Consider the following 16,684-nt stretch of genomic DNA (forward strand, 5'->3'; position numbering starts at 1 on the left):
AAGAAAGTAATAATGTTTCCATCTTTTATAAATAAAATTCAGACCTGAATTATAAACCGTATGGGGATATTTATATTCTCTGAACTGACATTTTTTCATTTATAAGGAATATGCTGTGATTAAAATAGTAATGGCAAAAGAAAGAAGAAAGTACTTGATACTCAATGCTTGTACCAACTTCTGTGTCACTGAAATTCAAGCCTTTAGCATGAATCCTTTTTTATTCTGTTGAGAACTCCTGTTTATTTTGTCACACCTAAAAAAATCAAGAAGGCTAATTGGCAACTAATTAAATATTAAGTCCCCATTCATTCTGCCACACATCAGTGACTGCTGAATAACAGCAAAGGTGGTGGGAGGGAAGAGAATACAAATAGCTGTTTGTAATGAAAGCTATCTGTTCAAGCCAGAACAGATATTGCTAAAATATTTGGCTATGGCAAGCCAGACACTTCCAGATCAGGTGCAGGAAGAGCTGCTGTGGACTGGAGTCAATGTGAAAAGTTTCCCTTGCTGAGAATTTATTTCAGTGGCAAATGTTTGCCTACTGAGTGGAGGAAATGTGGAGAGATAACCTTTTAAGTTCTGGATGAAGGGAGAAGGGAGAGAGGAGTGGTTGCAGTGCTAAAGTATATTCTGTGATGGTACTGTGGATAAGAAAAAAGCCCTCACTCAACTCTCTTGTCAATCTAAATGTAAGGATGTAGTTCTGTGTGTTTATGTAACAACTTCCAATGAAACTGGGTTAAATAAATTAGTGTTGATAATGCTTTCTTTTTGATCAAAATTTACATGAGCTGTTTGGGAAAACTCACTTTCTACTTGTTTTCAGCCACATCTGTACCAGATTGTACGGAGGCTGAGGGATCTGTACTTTTATTTCAATGTGTATTGCAACATTTTTATTGCATTCCACAGGTCCTCCAGTAAACGTTACTTGCAATATTTTTATCAACAGTTTTGGATCAGTCACAGAAACCACAATGGTAAGTGCTATGATGCCGTTGGCAAGAGAACAACAATACTTAATATATGTCATGAACACAACCTGTCAATTTTTCTATTTATTGTTCAACTTGCAGGTCCTCCTGTAAATGTTACCTGCAACATATTTATCAACAGCTTTGGTTCAATAGCAGAAACTACAATGGTGAGTGGGACTGATCATTGAAGCCATCTTGTGAAGGAGAGCGATGTGATGTAGAATAGAGATGCTCAGGATGTGCAGACATTTACTAAGTTATGAAGCTACTAAAAACCTACTAAAAACCTGAGTAAAAATAACATAAAATAAAAAAAACAAAATAAATATAGAAAAATTATATATATATATATATATATATATATATATATATATATATGTATGTATGTATATAATTAAACTCACCTATCAAGTCTAAACACACCTACATGGGGACTGCACCACAGTCTTTAGTGACTGTAATGGCAGCAAATACAGGTGTGTGCAGACCTGCTTTCTCAGGTTTCATTAGCTCTGAAGAGGCAGAGGAATGGCTAGAGCTCAGCTGTGGGTTTCCCTGCCAAGTGCACCATATTTGAGTGTGCTTTAGACCACATGCTGAATCACCTGCTGCTGCAGAAAATGGTCTTGTTTAACAGAGATAGATCTCTGTGAATTGCAGCCACATCAGTCACAGAAGCAAGTGTAAAACTTGAGTCAAATGACTAGAACATGTGGGTATAAGACTTAGGTATTTTGAGGTTAAATTAGTACTAGGAAATTATGGGATTCCACCTGACTGAATGTTGTCTTTTGACTGAATGCAAAGAACACAGTCAAAAAAAAAAAGGTCACATTTTCATTTTTAAAATTTCAAAATATAGGATAACCAAAATCAAGCTAAGAAAAAAATAAAATCAAAATGTTCATCCAACTTTTTAAAAATAAATCTTTTAGTCTAGAAGTCTATCAGTCTATTAACTTTTTTCAATATTTGCTAAGAAAAAAGCCTTCAAAACTTTTCTGATTTCATTTAAAAAGATGCTGAGTTTTTTAATCTTTTTCAAAAGTGAATAAAAAGGATCTGGGTTTTATTCAAGCTGACATACTCCTGACTATGGGAGTTAATCCACAGATATATTTTTGACAAATTTATCATAATAATGTGATTAAACCCATAATAATTATTAGGTGCTCATATCTATGGTACTTTTGAAGTATACTTTCAGTATAGTTTCACAGCTCTGTTTTCCAGAGGTTCCTACACAGCACCCAGGTTTTTCTGGATTTGCTGAAGCCAGAGGCAATAAAGGTGCTTGGCTTCCTGTAGGACTGAGAACTTGCTAATTAATAATGGATTGCTGCGCACTTGAAGTAAACCAAAAAAGTAGCTTTTTTGTAAGATGGAATAGATACTGCCTTGCAGGCCTTGCATTATGAAGGAAGATCTTTAGCCTGACTTATGTATTTTGTTTAATATTAATTTAGATTCAATTGTAACTCAAGCCATCATTTTAGTAAGTGGTGATTAAAGAATGTAGGAACACAAATCTTCTGCTCCTAAACAATTTTATTTAAAAAACCCACCCTGTTACTTAATGTTTTCTAGAGATAGAAGGCAAGTTATTGCTAGGCTGGCTTGCTTTCTTCAACAGTGTGGGAAAGACTTTGCTATAAATGACAATGCATACAGAACTACAAAAACAGACAGATAAGTTAATGCTTTGGACTATGTATCTGTAATACTTTAAAAACACCTTAAAAGAAAACTTAAATAGCTTTTAAAATGACAGGGAAATAAACACATCAGGATGTTACATAATTATCAACAGACTTAATTTTCATTATTTTTGGAAACCATTAATTGTTTTCCTGTGTTTTAAGGATTCGGAGAAGATAGCTGTGAATGTAACATTTTTACCCAGCCACGTCTGTTGATCCTAGCATGTAGAGACATCAGCATAGCATTAAGTAGCAAAATCCTGCACGTCACTAGCTTTACAAGATGGCATTCAATGAAAATATTTGCACGACCCAATGCTGATTGCATTAATTAGACTCCTTCATTGCTTTGATTAAATCCCCTCATTGCATTTTACCTTCTATCAAATATGTTAATGTGTACCTTTCCAATGTTCATTAACACATTTTGCTGAAAACAGCCAAACTTGCAAGTAGATGAAAACAAAGACTATTGGCTTTCTTATTTTGCTTTGTTCATTATATCTGCTGAAAGTGTGGAAAGATTTCTCTAAGATGCTGTTCACTTATTTGATATTGATTTTCTTAATGTTGTCACTTCTTTAATGACTATTGTGACTAGTTTTAGGAGTCTGCTCTGAGAGGCAGACATCAATTGCTGTTCCAACTACTTTGCCTTTCTGAAATACATATAATTGTGTGGTAAAATGGTTGGCATTCCTTGTGATAAATAACAAGTTTGTTTGACTCCTAGGAATCATTTTTCCCTATAAAATGCTCTTGATGGTTTTGACATAAAACTAAGTGATTAATTTAAAAACCTGGATTGCAAATTCAATAGAGACACTACTGTCTCAGGGGAGAGGAATGCTTAGTGAAACCATGTATATACACTGAAGGGATATTATCATAATATAACTTGGACCATCTACAGCAGTTCATTGGGAACTTGGAAGATGAAAATGTGCTCAGGGAAGCTTTCAGGAGGAGAAATTAACATGGCAAACAGGATTACAGTCCCAGACCTACTAATTTCACTAACATTATCAGGAGTAGTTTCTATCCTCTGATTAAGACACACAGTACAGGATAAAATTCCTCCCTATGTGAAAGGCCAGCACAACTCCAATATCCAGCACACTCTTCTAAAAACTAAAACTTTACATTAAGAAATAAACCTGGGATTTTATGCTGATCCAGATGGATGAATTCCAAAGACTCTTCATGAGTTTTATTCCCAAAGATCTAGAGAAACAAAATGCAGATGTAACAGTCTTTCTGCTCTATAATGGACATATGGGACAGTATCCCAGTAGATTTTTTTTTTTCCTAGAAAATAAATGTTTATTTTTCCTTTATTGAATGATATATGTTATACCAAAATGAAAATAGAGAAAAAAAAAAAAAAAGGCCAGAGTCAAGATGACATAGTTGAAAATTTTCTTTGATTTGTCTTTAATTTAAGCCCTAACTTGCAAAGAAAGAGAAAAAGATTTTTCTGAATAACTTCACTGATAAAGGAGTTATGAGAGTAAACTCTGTATCTATTTTTGGAAGTATTTACACATGCAGTATTCAGCAGAAAATTCACTGTACAGCATGACTGCAGTTGAGTATCACAGATGAGTAATCTACATCAGCCTGGGCAGCATCCCAAACAATTCAGATGTTCAGTGTTCCTAATGACCAGGATTTTTTAGCTATCAGCTGTAGGAGAAGTTAAGAGAGGTTTGAAAATTGACAAGCTAATTGTTAATTATGAAAATGACTAACTGTGAGGACATTCTTATTGTTGCTGTGCCCTATAATCAATGACTGACACTATGCAGCAGGTTCTCTGTTAGGGTAAATGATCCAAACTCCAGTTGTGTTTTGAGTACTTATGTTAGCAGAAAAAATTGCCATTTCTTAATTTTACAAGCTTTGCTGTGGGTGGCTGTATGATACTCTCTCCCATTTAGAGGGAAAAACCCCATAATTACAAATAAGCTTATTAGATCCTTATTAATTCACATGTATACTTTTAACTAAATAAAAGGCTCCCACTGAAGCCATTGGGGACACACTGCATGCTTATACCCATAAGTAGTAAAGTGCTTTTTCTGTTGCATGGCCTTGGAAAAGGTCATCAAACCACTGCTTTTCAGTTAGCATTTACCTTTAGGATTTAGACAGAGAGAGAGAGAAGTCTTCTTTGGCAAATGCCTCCTATTCATGGAAGGCCAGCTAATTCTGCTGTTTGCTTCAGACCTCCAACTCAACTCCTGGGCAATCACTGCTGTTGGAGGGGAAGCTGGGAATCATGGAAGGCCAGCTAATTCTGCTGTTTGCTTCAGACCTCCAACTCAACTCCCTCCCTGTTGGAGGGGAAGCTGGGAGGAAAGCTCAGACAAGTGGGGGTTCAGAGACAGAAAGTGGCACCGAGCAGGGCAGGGGGCTCCCCTGCACTCCTGCCACAGCAGTGCCTGAGGCCAAAGGGATCCAGGGCTTTGCTCTGTGAATCTGGATTTAGATATGCTGAAAAATGATATCTATCTACATTCCTATAACATAGATTAAATATATCTGTGGATCAAGTCCCTAAATCTTCAGATAGAGCTACTAAATCTAATCAGATTAATATTCTTTCAGTATGTTTGTATTGCTGCGAGCTTACGGCTTGAGAACATAGGAAAACTGTTTATCTGAGTTGCCTTGAGCCACTGCTGACACTGGTAGTGCATCTGAGATTGAATCTTCAGGTCCACACTTCTTGTTCAGTGGTGATGCTGTCAGAAAGAATTTGCAGAGTAGGTGTACTTGTGGTTGTGTAGGAGTGCTTTACTACAGCACACCCACTCCTACCCTCAGGACCTCGCCAGATACACACTGTAGTGTGCCTCAACTCCATGTTGTTCTACTATTCTCAAGAGAATTTTCCTTCAAAACATAGTTATAGTGGTAGCTCAGGAAAAGTAAATCAAAATTCTGCACATGATTCGGTCTGACTGTGTAAACACACATCCCTCTCAACTGCTTATACAGCAAGCATAGGAGGAAAAAGTAATGCTGTTCTTGTGGTGAGCATGTTATATTTAAATTTTTATTTCTCATTAAAATATCTATACATATATATACAAAGCCTATCAGATATAAACAAAGCTTTCAGTTCTGTTTTGCTTCTAACAACAAAGCTTGCAGAGGGAAAGCATTTCTAAGTGTATTGGTGTGATGACTGACAAATTTATGAAGGGACATATTGAAAAATACAGGGTAATCTTATTGGCACTATTTATGATTTTGGTATAATATATATTTTCATGTGAAATCCCTTCTATGAATAAAGATTTTTCCAGGCAGTTTTTTATTATCTATATCACCAACCACTGAAGTTCATCAAAGCAATTTTTTAGATATTTCTATATAATTTACTGATCTGACTTACTTATGATTTCTATGTAATGGGGGGAAAAAATCCCTCTGTTTTCCATAGACTTCATTATATATCAAATCACAATGAAGAATTAAAGGCAGTCTCACAACTAGTTGTAGCAATTTTATTCTGTCAGCAGTTGCTCTGGCCTTCTTTTCTGCAGAATTCGAGTCAGTGCATTCCTGGATTTATAGCTAAAGCTGTCCCATATAAACTCTGAGACTCATATATACTTAAAGATAAATATAAGCTTAAAGACACATTATAAACATAAGAAACTCTCAGTTTCTAATACCAAGAAATAAGGGATAGTATGATTATGGATGGTGTATCCTCACAAGACGTGATGACATTTTATAAGCTCAGAACTGCAAGTAGCTATTTGATATTTAAATGTCTGAAACAAGAACAACATAAAAAGTACAATGACTTGTAAAAAATAGGTACAGGCTTTTGTAAGTATCTTTAATAAATGCTATTCCTGAGACCTCTCTCAGGTCTGTCTTGCTCTGATTAGTCAACATTCCTGTTTGGAATCACATCTCCCCAAGAGCAAAAGGAAAATGAAAAACAAAGAAAGAAAAGTTATCCACCTACTGAGATTGTAAAGCATCTTCCCACTGGGTTCAAAATCTGCATCAGTTTGGATGTCAGAAATATTCTGCCAGGGCAGCAGCACACCTCACTGGCACCCCATGGAGAAATGGGGGCGAAAGCTGAAGCTTGGAGGGGCTTGTTCAGAGTCTCCATATTGGGCAAGCTGCTTTCTGCAGCTCTGATCAGTGAGAATATTTATCTACATTTCAAGGGTGATAACTTCTTTTCTATGCAGTTCAGGTACCTGACTAAAACCCAACTAGCTCATACATTTTCCAAGTCAAAAGCACAGTGTTGCCATTTTAATGTGCAGCTGCAAATCCTAAATGTTAATGCTTTGTAGTATCAGCAGAATTACTTGATAAAGAATTCCTTCAGATAATACAATCAATACAAATATTATTAAATATTTTTCTTTTAGATGAAGAGTAGATGGTATTTCTAAGAGGGCACTCATAAACAAATTAAAAATGGTAATTTCAGAGAGATTAAGATCTTATTTGTTGACTTTGGAAACCTGGGATATGGAGACTGAGCATTTATTTCCACTCCCTGCAGAGAATTTAGAACCTGAAAGTTCTTTTCACACTCCCCTTTAATAACCAGTTCTTGACACCATGTTAATGGTGGTTCTAAATGAACCTGTAAGTAATTGCTGCCCTTCCCACTTGTGCCTAGCAGACCACCAAGCGGACGAATACAATCAGGCCAATTTTAATGGGATGAAGACAGGGAGGAGTAAATGAAGGAACGTACACAGAAATCATGCAGTGAATAGGAAAAGGAAACAAGTAGTAAATAAGAAGTGGTGATTTAATTTCTACTATACAATTTTGGCTTCACTGGAATTAAAAACTATTCATGAGTACATTAGACATAAATGACTTACATATTAGAATAAATTTATTTAAATTGGTAATTTTCTAGCATCTTTGATGAAATTGTATATATTTAGCTGCAATATCTCTTACAAATATCTCTTAGGTAATCCACAACATTTGAAATAGGGTTACATTTAATTGTGGAGATTGTAGTTAATATTTTTCTCATCACTGAAGGAATTTTGATTTGGAAAATGTACCAGTTGTGTTTATTTGGTTCAATGCAGCACTTTGACAACTTTATTTTCAAATGACAACTCTGATGTTCAAAGGATAACACAAATGTTTGCTGTAATGGTATTGCAGTATATCTAAGAACATAAAGCAAGCTAAAGTGGGCTTCCAGTTTTGGTGGCTTAGTAACCTGTTTACATGACATTTCTGTAGGACTACAGAGTGAACATTTTTTTGAGGCAGCAGTGGAATGATTCACGTCTGGCTTACAGCGAATATCCTGATGATTCCCTGGATTTGGATCCCTCTATGTTGGATTCTATTTGGAAGCCAGATTTATTCTTTGCCAATGAGAAGGGAGCAAATTTCCATGATGTTACAACAGACAACAAGTTGCTGAGGATTTCTAAAACTGGAAAGGTGTTGTACAGCATCAGGTAAACCAGTTAATTTTATTTTTTTTTCTCTTCATCCCTTTCTTTCCCTCCCTGTTTTTCTGGATGCAATGTAAATGTTTAATTTTTTGTTGTCCCATGTGTACAACTAAAATGAGACTTAGTAATAGCAAGGTGGAAGGAAAATTTGCCTATGTTTCTTTGCTAACATTTTACTTTTTGCAAAATAGTCTCTAAGTGGCACAGTGGTCTTGTTGAAAACCTGAGGCTGTCTAGAACTTTAATGGTATGCCCCAGTAATTCCCATTAGCATTAGCTGAAGTCACTCCTCTTGCAAAGAGGAAATCATCTCTTCAGTAGTCTGTAGGTTGCAATTTAAAAGTAAAGGGGAATATTAATTTAAATAACTGCTTAACACTTTAAGTAAAAATATGCTTGAAATGCAATAAATTTGACATGCAAGTCACTGGTTAATTGGATGTATCTAGTCACATTAAAAAAAAAAAAAAACACCTGGAACTATGGAAAGCATTTGCTTTTTTTAGTACTAAGAGCACTGAAGTGTGTGTCATGTGACTAGCTTTAGCTGAATTAATAAACACTGACAAAATATGATTTGATATGACCTGATGAAACAGGACATAAGCAGAAAAACAAAATTGCATTCCACAGGCATAAATAGCAGCAAACAACCTGCTGTATTCATCTGACATTCAGCTTACTGTGAGACATTGATTGCTTAATAGAAGTAGCCAAAGATGCAAAATACTCTATTATTGCTCTTAGGATTGTTTAAAATTAAGTAATTACAGGAGTTTTTTTCTTCCTGGGGATGGTTCTTGATTTTTTCCTTTCTTGCACTGTGGAAAGTAAACATGATAGTATTTGTTTAGCAAGTTGTTTAGTGAATTTGCTCATCTGTAAAGCAGATTAGTTTAGAAGGCAGTTATTTCTGATGGGGTATTGTGGTTTTGACTGCATTTTCATTAAGGAATTACTATTGATCCAGGCTTGGGTACTCTTTAGGATGTTAAGTAAATAAATATTAGCATGGAACTTCATCCACTTACATAATTCTTGTGGAAATTCCTTGATAAGAGCCCAGTAATATTTGGACAGGTGAAGCAGGGTTACTGAGCAGGGTTTCAAATTGTTCTACCTGAAGGGTTTGAGAAAAATAATAGGATACAAGGATGGTACCAGCACTAGCAGAGTGATAAATATGCTGTCACTTACAAATATTTCCTGTTTCACCCTGAGAAAGAAATGAATGCATCTGTTTGTCTGAATGACATCAGACACCATCTTACTGGAGGAAACAGTGCAGTTGGATGATGCTCTGGATGCAGATGGATAGTTTTCCTGACATTTGGTCATGCAGCAAAAGTGGTATTTTGAGCTGCCATATCACATTTGTAAAATTCCCACACGTAAATGAAAATTAATTTGAAGCAGAGTAAGGAGAATTCCAAGAGAACACTGAGCAAAGCTTTTCACTTCTCACTTGTATCACACAGCAGTAACAGAGTAACCCGGCACATCGAAGGTGACATAGAATTTTTTAGCACTTTCTGGAGTACGGAAACTGGAAATCAAGAGCAATTAGAAATACTTGTCTTTACTCTCTAAATACTGGGCTAGATACTTCTATTCGATGCCAGCTTCTTGTAGAAGAAACAAACAATAATATTTTAGTGATTGGTTTCAGTACATTGGGAATGTTCACTACTGCACCAATAGCACTTTGCCTGCCATTGTGATATTTAACATTTAGCATTTAGTGTGCTTTAAGTGTTTAAAGCACTTCACAAATGCCTCTGGGATGTAGCAGGTAGGCTGTTTTGTCGTATTTTCACATTTAACAAAATCAAGATCAAATTAATACAAAAATACAAATCTGTTCTTTGCATAAAGTGACTTTAGAAGTGCTCCTGGTAATTAATGGGCAAGAAGCAAGGTGTGTGTATTACATGGCAGTGGTATCCCTCTTCCCCATATACTGCACCCAAAACATGAAAATACCCCATGCAGGAGGCTGAACTGCCTTGTGCTGTTAGGTGCTCTCAGAGGCCAAACCTGCCCTTTCTGAGCAGAACTTGGAAAGTCATCTGAGACAAGAGTTCATGGTCCATATTTTGCTGAAATGAGACATTTGGTGTAGGATATGGGTGCTCAGAAAAATCATGAAAAGGTGAGTGATGTTCTGTGCCATGTATCACCTCCTCTGCAGTGCTTGGCTATGGGAATTATCTCACCCTGTGGTAAGCATGAGGGTTTCATCCTTCTCCTATATAGCTGGTCAAAGAAACAAGCCTAACACAGCACAGAAGAGGCATAATGCAGATTGCCATCAGAGTTTGCCTTATAATAATCATGATGCTCATACTTGCACATTCCTACAACTATATTTAATTCCTTGGGAGTTGTTACAGAAAACAAAAACTTGTTGATGGTTGATGCACCCACCTCTGAATCATAACTTTAGGAATCCAACCCCATTTTTATATGTTTTCTGCATGCTCAGATGATTACCTTGATGCCTTTTTTGATCTCAGATAGCATGCTGTGTACAGCCTCAGGCTCTGTAGCTGGGTAACTGCTCTGCACCTTTGGGTGCTGCAGGGAAAACCAGAGCATTGTGGAGAGAACCCAGAACTACTTAGTACTGCAAATATATGCTATTGCCACTGGAGATGGAGCAACAGCTCTTAGAGACACCTGCATTTTGAGAAGTCTGCAATTACAGCAGTTACATTCAGCAAGGAACTTCACTTTAGTCAAGATCAGTCTCAGTTCCACTCATATACAGCAATTGAAAAACTGTTAAATAGCTATAACTTTTATTTTAAAGCACTCTGTAGAGAGCAGTCAACAAGAAATTTGTAATAGCAGTGTTGAATAAATTAGTTTGTGTTTATATTGTGTGCTAAAAAACCAGTAAGAGTTCAAATGATAACCTACACAGTTTCACCCCCTCGATACTTGTGACTCATCTGCTTCCAATCCTTGACTGATTTCTGCATGGATTGGATTTTGGAGGGGGTTCTGCCCTTGCAAAGTGTTGCAGCACGGTGTGATGGTACCAAGAGTCCTGCTGCAGTCACTCACATTCTGTGTGGCACCTGCATTTTGCATTGCACACCCCACTGCACGGGCTTTATGTTCCACGGACAAGGATTGTGCCTTCTCTGCTCCCTGAGGACCCCTGGGACATCAGGAAAATGCTAACTAAACTCACAGAAGGCTTTATATTCTCTCTGAGCCACCCATTTGTACTACCTGATTCCCACAAACTCATTTCAGGCTGCCAGCCAACTCAGAATATAAGCATCTGCCTAAAAGCTTATTTTAGCAAAATGATAGAAAGTGGTTTTATTTAAGGTTTGTGGCTTTTTTTTCTGCATTAATTGCCTCCTTCTCTTTTTAATATTTTTTGTGCATCTCAGCCATATGAGATTGATCCAGAAAGTGATATAATTCAACCGTAATATTGATCCACAGCATTGAATCTAGAATATATTGGTCAGGAATGTAAAATGTAAATGACATTGTAAAAAAAAAATTAAAAATATATATATAATATATATAATTTTTTTTAACTTGCTGCTTCAGAAAACACTCTCAGTTGAGCTTTGCTCTGAATTGTAGTGCCAGTGTATTTAGCCAGAAATAGTTACAAAGCAGATTACTACATATTTTTAAATATGAGAAGATTTTAGAATGTGTTGCATGATTTAACAAGAAAGACACTTGGAATTCTAGGGAGGAGATCTGTGAAAATTTGCAAATTACATTTCTTTTCCTATTTTTGCTATTCCTGTTCAAAGAGCAATTAATTACTTAGGAAGATTTTCCTCAAGTCTTTCAAAATGCCTGTTTTTCTGTCTTTCCTTTTCTTCCCAGTGCCAGAACTCTTAGTTATGTAGACAATTAGTACCTTGTGGTTTCAACTATCGACCTAGTTTTAATTGTAAATGTTGCTGTGGCTGAGGGCAGAGTGCCTGTTTGAAAGCACTTCTGTGCTCTGGGGCACTGGAAACAGAGAAGGCTCAAGCTGTTGGATTGCTCAGTTTGTGAAGCTGTTCTGGGAATGCTTACCAGCCCTCCGTTCCACAACAAGGAGCTGACAGGGCAGTAGGTACATCCCACCAGTGGGAGCTGGTACCTCCCCAAGCCCTCACCTGCTTATGCAAGCCAAGAGACCTCTCTGTGAAACAGTAAATCTATTTAAAACACTGCCTCCCATGCCAGCTGCCTTGCTCAGGAGTTCCCAAAATCAGCTCTTCCTGGTGTGGCCAAGCACTGAGGGACAGAGCACTGAGTCAACTCCCTCCTGCACCCCCACGACCCCACACAGGTCTAGGTGTTACATCAGGAGTTATGATTGCCATGTCCGTCATGTAAATCATCAGATGTAATCCATGACACTTTTATAACCCAGTTTTTCTGAGAGGAACTTCTGTGTTTTGTAGTCTCCTCTGTAGTCGTGTTCTTTACCCACTGGCAAAGAAAAGCAGGTTAAGGAAATACATAGGTAGCACTGCTGATCCCTCTGCAACAGACTGCTGATGGCAAAAAGTTCACTATCCTTCTGAAATGTATTGCTTTTAAATAAGATACAGTCTGGGATTTTTTGCATGGCTACTATAGAATATGTTGTCATGTTGCAGTAAAGTCAGGTGTAGGTTTTCTAAAACAATTTTGGGGTACAGACTTTATCAGCTAAACAATATTGAGGATCCATTTATACCCATTTACACCATGGATGGTGTAAATCATCCATGTCCCAGCACAGTCTAGCCTAGCACAGTGGTAGAAATTTTTATATTCTACAGCCCTGTTTGCATTCTGTGCTTTAATTTGATGATTTCAATTTTATTTTACAATCTAGTGTTGGGATTTAAGAGGATTTGGACTTGACTAGCAGCATTGTCTTTCCATGTGACAGATTGGCAGAGGTGGGATCACGGAGACATTTATCACAATTGACATGTCTGTTTGCTTATTAAACTGCCACCTCACACAAACATATCTATTACCCCAGGTCTTATCAGAATAACACTGGTATTGACAAGGTGGTGATTTTCCTTTGGAAGTGAATGTCAATAATCATAGGGACATTTTCACTGAGAATTATTTCGTTCTTGTGCTGGCAAAATGGTACACTGCCCCATTTAAACTACCCTGACTTTACAAAAACATAAAATTTCTTTATATACATAAGTCAAAGTAAATTTTCTACATTTAAACCAAATCAAAACACTGAAGAATACTCAATGCTAACTGAAACAGAGAACATCTAAAACATTTTGGTGTTTGACAGCTACTATGTACTGTGGGCTGGGGCCTTATAGAGCTACAATCATTAAACTTCATTATGCTGCACAGTGTTACCAGGACACGGACACTTCCCAAATGTGGCTGCATGCTATGTGAATCCAGTGAATTTGACAAATTTGTCTTCCCGTAAGCATGATTACAATAATAACAATGGTTTCAGAAACTAAAAAACTTCATCCTTTTGTGGGACAAGCAGCCATTCTCATTACAGCTAAAACCAATGTCCTTGGATTATCAGTAGCTCTCTAGTTTTCACCCTGCCTTTCTCCTTCCTTTTTGCCCTTACTCCTGCCTCTCCTTCTAGCCCCACTCCAGCCCTTTCCTGTTGGGGCCTTTTAAATAAATGAACTCAGATTCTTCTCATCTTTTGTGGTTGTTTCCAAATACTCTAATACATCACCCATTCCCCTCTTTCTCATTCCCTCCCAATCTACAAATTCAGTCTGAGGATCTAGCCCCAGGTTTCCAATACCCTTACTTTCCTGTTGGATCTAAAGTACTTGCTTTGCATAACAAACAATAAAATCTAATAAATAAATAATAAAACCTAATGTGGGTACTTTGTTATGCAACTAACATAGCTATTGTGAAAACTCCATTGATTATACTGCTTAAGAAAAGAATAATTTACATTTTAATGACACAAAATTAGTTGCTTTTCACTTCATAAGGCGTTTAAAGCAAAGCAGGGATATGGGCATTATATGAGCATGTACTGACTCACTTCTTCCTCTAAGGCCAGGCACATCCCCAGATGAGGCAGGAGAGCAGAGGAGGTAAATACAAACACAAGAGGGGAACCTCTTAGACCAAAGGGCAATGCTGCCAGGAGAACAAATGGCTCTGAACTGGTCATAAGTAAGCTCAGAGAGGAAGTTACAAAGTTTACATCCATATACACCTTGAATTCCTGCAACAATATTCCAACAGAAATAGGGACAGACACACTAGATACCATGAAATAAACTTTGATCATTTTTGAAAGGGTTGAGAGGATGTGACTCTGGATGATAGCAGATGATCAGACATGATGGCAGAAATGTCACTTCTACAGCCTCGTATTCCTGTGTCTCAATTAAAAAGGAAGACTTTGTTCTAAGTAAAAAAGTGAGAAATGCTGCTGGAGACCAATTTGTACACATGAAGTTGATCTTGGCTGGCAGGATCAAAAATACTGGCAGGTGGCTACTTCTGGATGTCTGTGCCAATGGGACGGTTGCACAGGCGATAGATGTCTGTGTACCACCCTCCTCATGGCTATTGGCAGTGCCTGCCCTCGACTGCTGGTGATCAATCACTTCATTTAACCAGTAAAGGTTAGGTGTAAAATGATGCAGGTGAAGGAACCCTTCCTAAATGGTACAAAAAAGCATGTTTTTCTAGAACATGGTCCCAGGGATAAAGGTCTTTTGCCAATTGGATTGAAATATATGGCTTAGAATAGAGATGTCAGCATGCCAGGAGGAAAGCAACACCATACCAAACACACACTGCAGGAAAACTAAGATAGAAAATGACAGAGAATAAAAGAAAAGGTGAAACACTGTTCCTCATGTAAAGGACACAGGTGCTTGCAGAATTTAACTGTTACATACAATCACACTTGAATTTAATTTCATAGATTTGTTTGAGCAATAACTGGAAAATCATTTGCTGGCAGCTCATGTGCTGGCATTGTGTATCTGCAGACAGTGATTGCATTACAATGAGAAGTGGGATGCCTGAAATGAGAACTCCAGCACCCTGCTCTGTGCCAGCTCCTGTGTTGTTAAGCAGCACATGCAGCAAGGCAAAGCACTGGAGGGAGTGAGGACATGCTCAGGAACAGCAGCACGTGAAACTCCAGCCTGTAACTCACATTTTGCCATAGCAGAGAGGGTTCCACGTCTCCTCTAAGCTCGACTTCAGCCCATTCCCACCTGGTAGAAATGAAGCTGCAGAACATGATAAATATTAGAGAGGAATTCCAGGACTCCTCAAAAATAAGGAAAAAACCAATCAGTTTGACTGTTCTGTTTAACAGGACAAAGCCTGTAGACTGTGAAAATTACCAGAATTGGCATTCAAAATGATGAGTCAGGTCCCTGAAAAAATAATGAGATGGACTACAAAATGAAAAGACATTTAAAAGAAGAATGCCACTGGGAAATTTTTTCCTTCCTTCTGATAATTGATCAGTGTGTGTGCCCTTCTTTCAGGCACCCAAGAGAGGGGGCTGGGATGAATATAAAGACATTTTAGATTCTCCTCCCTGTTTCAGTGTCACTAGCCTGAATGGCATTTGCTCCTGTGTCATGCAATGCTGTCATGGTTGCTGTGCAACTTCATCTCCCCTGCCAGTTTAATAGGGAACTTTATCTGCTTGTGCTTAGGTAATATTTTAATGTTATTTCAGCAGCTAGAAGGATCAGGAGTTTAATCTTTCAAAGAAAAGAAGTACCACTAAAATGTCTTTAACTTTATTGTCAGCTTGGAGCTTCAAGAAAAATACCAGAAACCTTGCAATTTACAATAGCATCTTTAGACTTAACAATGCTGGGAAAAAGAAATCCCACTTGTCTCACTAAATCCAGCACTGAGGGGTTTGCACAGGTATTAGTTTTGTGATAAAAATGGCACATAGCCAATGCTACCAGTGATCATGCATGTGCTATTTATGTTCTGGTATTTGCAGCATAAAATCCTAGGTTGTGAAATCTCTTGTCCCAGCAGCTGAGGTGCAGATGGGCGTAGTGTGAAAGAATGAAGGGATAAGAATAGAAACAAAATGTTATTTTTAACATGATGCCTACTCATGGTGAGGCATTTATTGCTTTTCATGCTAGTGAGGAGATAATCTTGGGGCTTTTTTTTGCAGACAGAGGGGATTTATACCCTTATCTACAGGACTTTTTAAATTCCCCACAGTATTTCTATACATAACAGGACTGATCCTAGTTATTTATCATTACAAAAAGCTCTGTGAGGAGGCTGCTGTTCTGTAGCCCACTCACAACCAACCTTTCTTGCAGAATAACTAATGAAGAGAAAACTCCCCTGTCATGATATACCACGTATTATGATCCCCAGGGCCCTTCTCCTGTGGAACAAGTGTCCTCCTCTGGGATAAGATGTCACTGAGATCAAGGGAAGTTTTGGGTGTCTTGCAAGACATCAGCTAAGGAATGACAGCTGCTTGTAAAGGAGTGGTTAGAATACAGTGGTTGCTGCAGACAAGGCAACA

The 16,684-nt window shown here is 37.6% G+C and overlaps 1 protein-coding gene across 2 annotated transcripts in view; it reads left to right on the forward strand.

Moving 5' to 3' along the window:
* GLRA2 (glycine receptor alpha 2) overlaps positions 1 to 16,684 on the forward strand; it is a 121,046-nt gene that overhangs the window by 23,009 nt on the left and 81,353 nt on the right. Inside the window, exons 3-4 of one of the 2 annotated variants that reach the window (XM_041416495.1) lie at positions 919 to 986; positions 7,940 to 8,163. In XM_041416495.1, the coding sequence (XP_041272429.1) occupies positions 919 to 986; positions 7,940 to 8,163 (292 nt within the window). Of the gene's footprint in view, positions 1 to 918; positions 987 to 1,082; positions 1,151 to 7,939; positions 8,164 to 16,684 lie in introns of both variants that reach the window. The other variant, XM_041416496.1, reaches the window with a different exon arrangement.

This window comes from Onychostruthus taczanowskii, unplaced genomic scaffold, assembly GCF_017590055.1.
Source record: "Onychostruthus taczanowskii isolate IOZ18803 unplaced genomic scaffold, ASM1759005v1 scaffold52, whole genome shotgun sequence".
Taxonomy (NCBI): Eukaryota; Metazoa; Chordata; class Aves; order Passeriformes; family Passeridae; genus Onychostruthus; species Onychostruthus taczanowskii.